Below are 3,575 nucleotides of genomic sequence, written 5' to 3' on the forward strand. Positions count from 1 at the left end.
TTTGATCCCTTCAAGAACTCTGTGACTTTCCCAGATTAGTAATAGATGGATCAATGAAACTAATAGATAATAAACCAAAAAATAAAGTCTTTAAAAGACAAACTAATTTAGCCTCTTTAATGTCTCAATTATTGTATTTCTCCTTAAAAATATGGAGTCAAACCCAATGTGGACATGTTCCGTTCTTCACCCAGAAACGTCAACATTTGATTAATTATGATTAGGTAACTTACAATACTACCTAAATATAGAACATGTAAAGTATTCTAATAGCTTTTACTGCAGACCAGGAGGTCGGAGAACTTGAGCAGTCGCCGTGTCTTCTTATCCTCATTATAATTAAAGGAGGCTGTCACTGGGAGTCAGTAAAGCTAAAATAATTATTGCAGCTAAAGAAGATGACATTTTTGACTCTCAGTTGCCTAGCAATCGGAGGACACAAAGACGGCAACACAACAGCTGATTTCTGATCTGTTTCTATACTTTCAGTCTAACTGAGACGTCATTACTTGACTTTAATGGAAGTTTATTTCGACCCCCCCGAGGATTCACAGAAACTGAGTGGGGAAAAGGTGCACAGTGTGAAAGTTATTGAGGTTTGTTTTGTGGAAAATGTTTCCTGAGGGGAAATGCTTCGTTCCTCACAGCATCTCCATATGCTGAAAACGCTGTGATGTCCGGGGGGGTTTAGAGTGAAGCAGGAGGGGGTCATCCATGCAGACGGTGTGTCTTCGAGGTTCAAACCTGCACATAATCAGATTGAATGACATATTTTGTTCTTCTTTGTTCTTTCAGCTCTGCCTTGTGTTTGCTGATTTGTGCTTGTTGAGCGATGAATCACCCAGAAGAAAACATTTCTATTAACTTTGGAAGCGGCAGCTGTTACTGGAGTTGATTCACCGAAGTGATCTGTGTGCACGCTGCTGCAGGTTTCTACAGATATTTGTCTTTCTGCAGATTAAGTGTTTGCAAAAACTCTGATTTATTCTCATGTATTGAAATATCATGTATAAAAAAGAGACAATAGTTGTGGAGAAAAATATTTGATTTGGGAGTCTGATTAAGCTGTTCAGATGATCTAAATCCATGAAGTGAGAATTGTAACCTTTAGATTAGATCCTCTATTTATGAGCCTTCAAGTGTTTTTCCAAAAATCATCAGCAAACAGAAAACGTAATGTAATTAAAAAGAAAAAATGACAAATAAAGATTTTTTCATTTAATTGTAAAGAAGCCGTTTTAACCCTCCATACATGTAATTATGTTGTAAACAAGATAAATTTATTCTCATTTAAATTCTCTTCTATGTGTATAAACTTTATTGTAGTTATCTTCTGGTACGGTGGCCCAGAAGGACAAATCACAGCAACGCAAAAACACATTAAAGATCATAAAAACAATTAAAAATAGAAATAAGGAAAAGCAAAATCACACATTAGAAATAAAAACAAAAAAATTCTGAAACCAAAACACAATAAAAAAAAAGAAAATAATTTAAAATAATAAAACAAAAGTAATTTCCAAATGTCAAAGTGTAACTTAAAAAAGTAAAATAGGTACTGAGGGAAATTGCTGATTAGATGATGACTTTTGTCCATCATTTTTTTAATTTATTCATTTATTTGACAGACATTCCACATTAAAAAGCATTCCTGTTAATCCACCAGAATTACCTCAAGAGCTGTTTTCATCTGATGTCCCTGATGGTAAAATTGTCTCCCTATAAAAACATAAATAAAATGAAATACAAGCATAAGGAGAAAACAAACAAAAAACAGTAAAAACATATATTTCAAAAAGTTAAATGAGCAGACACAATAAAATGAATTCCACCTTAAGTTATTTGGAGCAACACTGGAGATGCTCCGTACAAATCATAAAACTTTATTAATACACGTCAGAAATCAAATGTCATCATCCAAACAGCGATATCTCATACTACCATATTTTCTGCTTCTTTATTGTTTTGTTTTTTACCATTTTATTTATTTTTTTGGAAATTGCTTTTGTTTTCTGAAATATTTTGGGGTAATAATTTGTTTTGGTCTTTGGGGTTTTGCTTTGATTTCTAAAATGTAACTTATTTTCTTTTTTACATTTTTAAATAGTTTTTGTGATCTTTAATATTCTGTCGTTTTGTGTTAAGAGATTTTCTGGTGTGATTGGGATGTCAGGGCCACCGTACTCTGGAGATGTGATCTAATCATTGACCGTATAATCCCTGGACTGCTCAACCCCTCGAGTTCCAAACAGGAAGTTCCAAGAACGCTAAAATCCCAGCAACTTCTATTGAGAAAATCATTTTATTTGACAGAATAATATATTTGATGCATTCTTCTTCTTTCTAATACTTATTTTTTAAGGATATTTTGTCTGTATAGTGTACAGATGTGTACGTAAAATTTTATTTTATTTTGTTTCCTCTTTCTCCTTAATTTATCTTTAAAAATAACTCCCCTTACACTGTTAACTACTGGACTATGTTAGAATTTTTTTTTATGTCCCTGATTTATCAAACATGGTTTCCACTCGTCACTATTCTCTCCAGCTGTTTTTGTGTTTGTGTTGTTTATGTTTATGTATCATTCTCAGTACTGTTTTGTTGTTCATGTGGGCATTAAAGCATCAAAAAAGATTTTTCCTCATCGCAAGTAGCATTTTTCTCATTATAAATGACATATATAAAGAAACGTTAGAATAAAACAGTATTTCTGGATATTCTTTAATTCATATTGTGATCTTGGAAGTCAGTAAGCAGTTGAGTTCTCAAAGTGTTGTTCCCACTTTGATGGATGCATAGCTGGTCGGATGAGAATATTAAGAATAATGAAAATTTAATCTCCTTAAATCAAAGTAGGTCTTTCTGACCTGTAAAAATAAATAAAAGCACCGCAGGAAAATCTGAAAAGTGTTTTTCTGTCTCATCAGTGGAGTAAACACGAAACGGTCTGTGATTTTCTGCACACATGCCCTCCAAACTCACTCAAACATTTCCATCCCAGTCCTTACACCTCAGTAAATGGGCCACATTTGCATCTTCATAATGTTCTCTTTCAGTCGCCTGAGCACAGGGAGTTCTGACCGCTTGATGAATTTGTGTTCATCCTGCGTTCATATTAATTTTTAAACAGCTTGCAGAATTGGACTCTCTCATCTCTCAGTTTTACTGGCCAGTGTCTCCACATGAAGTTTGTCTCGTTCCTTTGTTGTTTTTTCATGTTGGACTGCTTGTTCTCTCACTCCTATCTGTCTCTTTTGAATTTTGAATTACCGCACTCGCCTCCAGTCAGCAATTTGCCATTTTACTGATTAGACATTTTTTTCTAAACAGGTACAAACCATAGATTTTCTTTTCTCACTAAGATGAAAAATATTGATTTGATGCTTTTTTGAGTTTCATTTGTGCCACTATAACAATGAGGGTAAAAATATTTTTTAACACTTTTGCATTTTGAAGTTCCACTCCGATGAAAATTATGTTTTTTTGAATTTTTAACATGTATGTAACAAGAAATCATTTTGTTTTTACATTTCCGAGTATTTCTCCTTTTGAGTCTGTCAAACTTCTAAAAGCTA

The 3,575-nt window shown here is 33.4% G+C and overlaps 1 protein-coding gene across 2 annotated transcripts in view; it reads right to left on the bottom strand.

The window, feature by feature from the left end:
- Window positions 1–6: 6 nt before the first annotated feature.
- Window positions 7–3,575, bottom strand: part of LOC118599732 (eukaryotic translation initiation factor 3 subunit A-like) — a 62,679-nt gene continuing 59,110 nt past the window's right edge. The window contains exons 4-5 of one of the 2 annotated variants that reach the window (XM_036215593.1): window positions 1,673–1,719; window positions 7–744 (exon numbers count right to left, since the gene is read on the bottom strand). In XM_036215593.1, the coding sequence (XP_036071486.1) occupies window positions 739–744; window positions 1,673–1,719 (53 nt within the window). In that variant the 3' untranslated portion in view covers window positions 7–738. Of the gene's footprint in view, window positions 1,720–3,575 lie in introns of both variants that reach the window. The other variant, XM_036215592.1, reaches the window with a different exon arrangement.

This window comes from Oryzias melastigma, linkage group LG15 (assembly GCF_002922805.2).
Source record: "Oryzias melastigma strain HK-1 linkage group LG15, ASM292280v2, whole genome shotgun sequence".
NCBI lineage: Eukaryota > Metazoa > Chordata > Actinopteri > Beloniformes > Adrianichthyidae > Oryzias > Oryzias melastigma.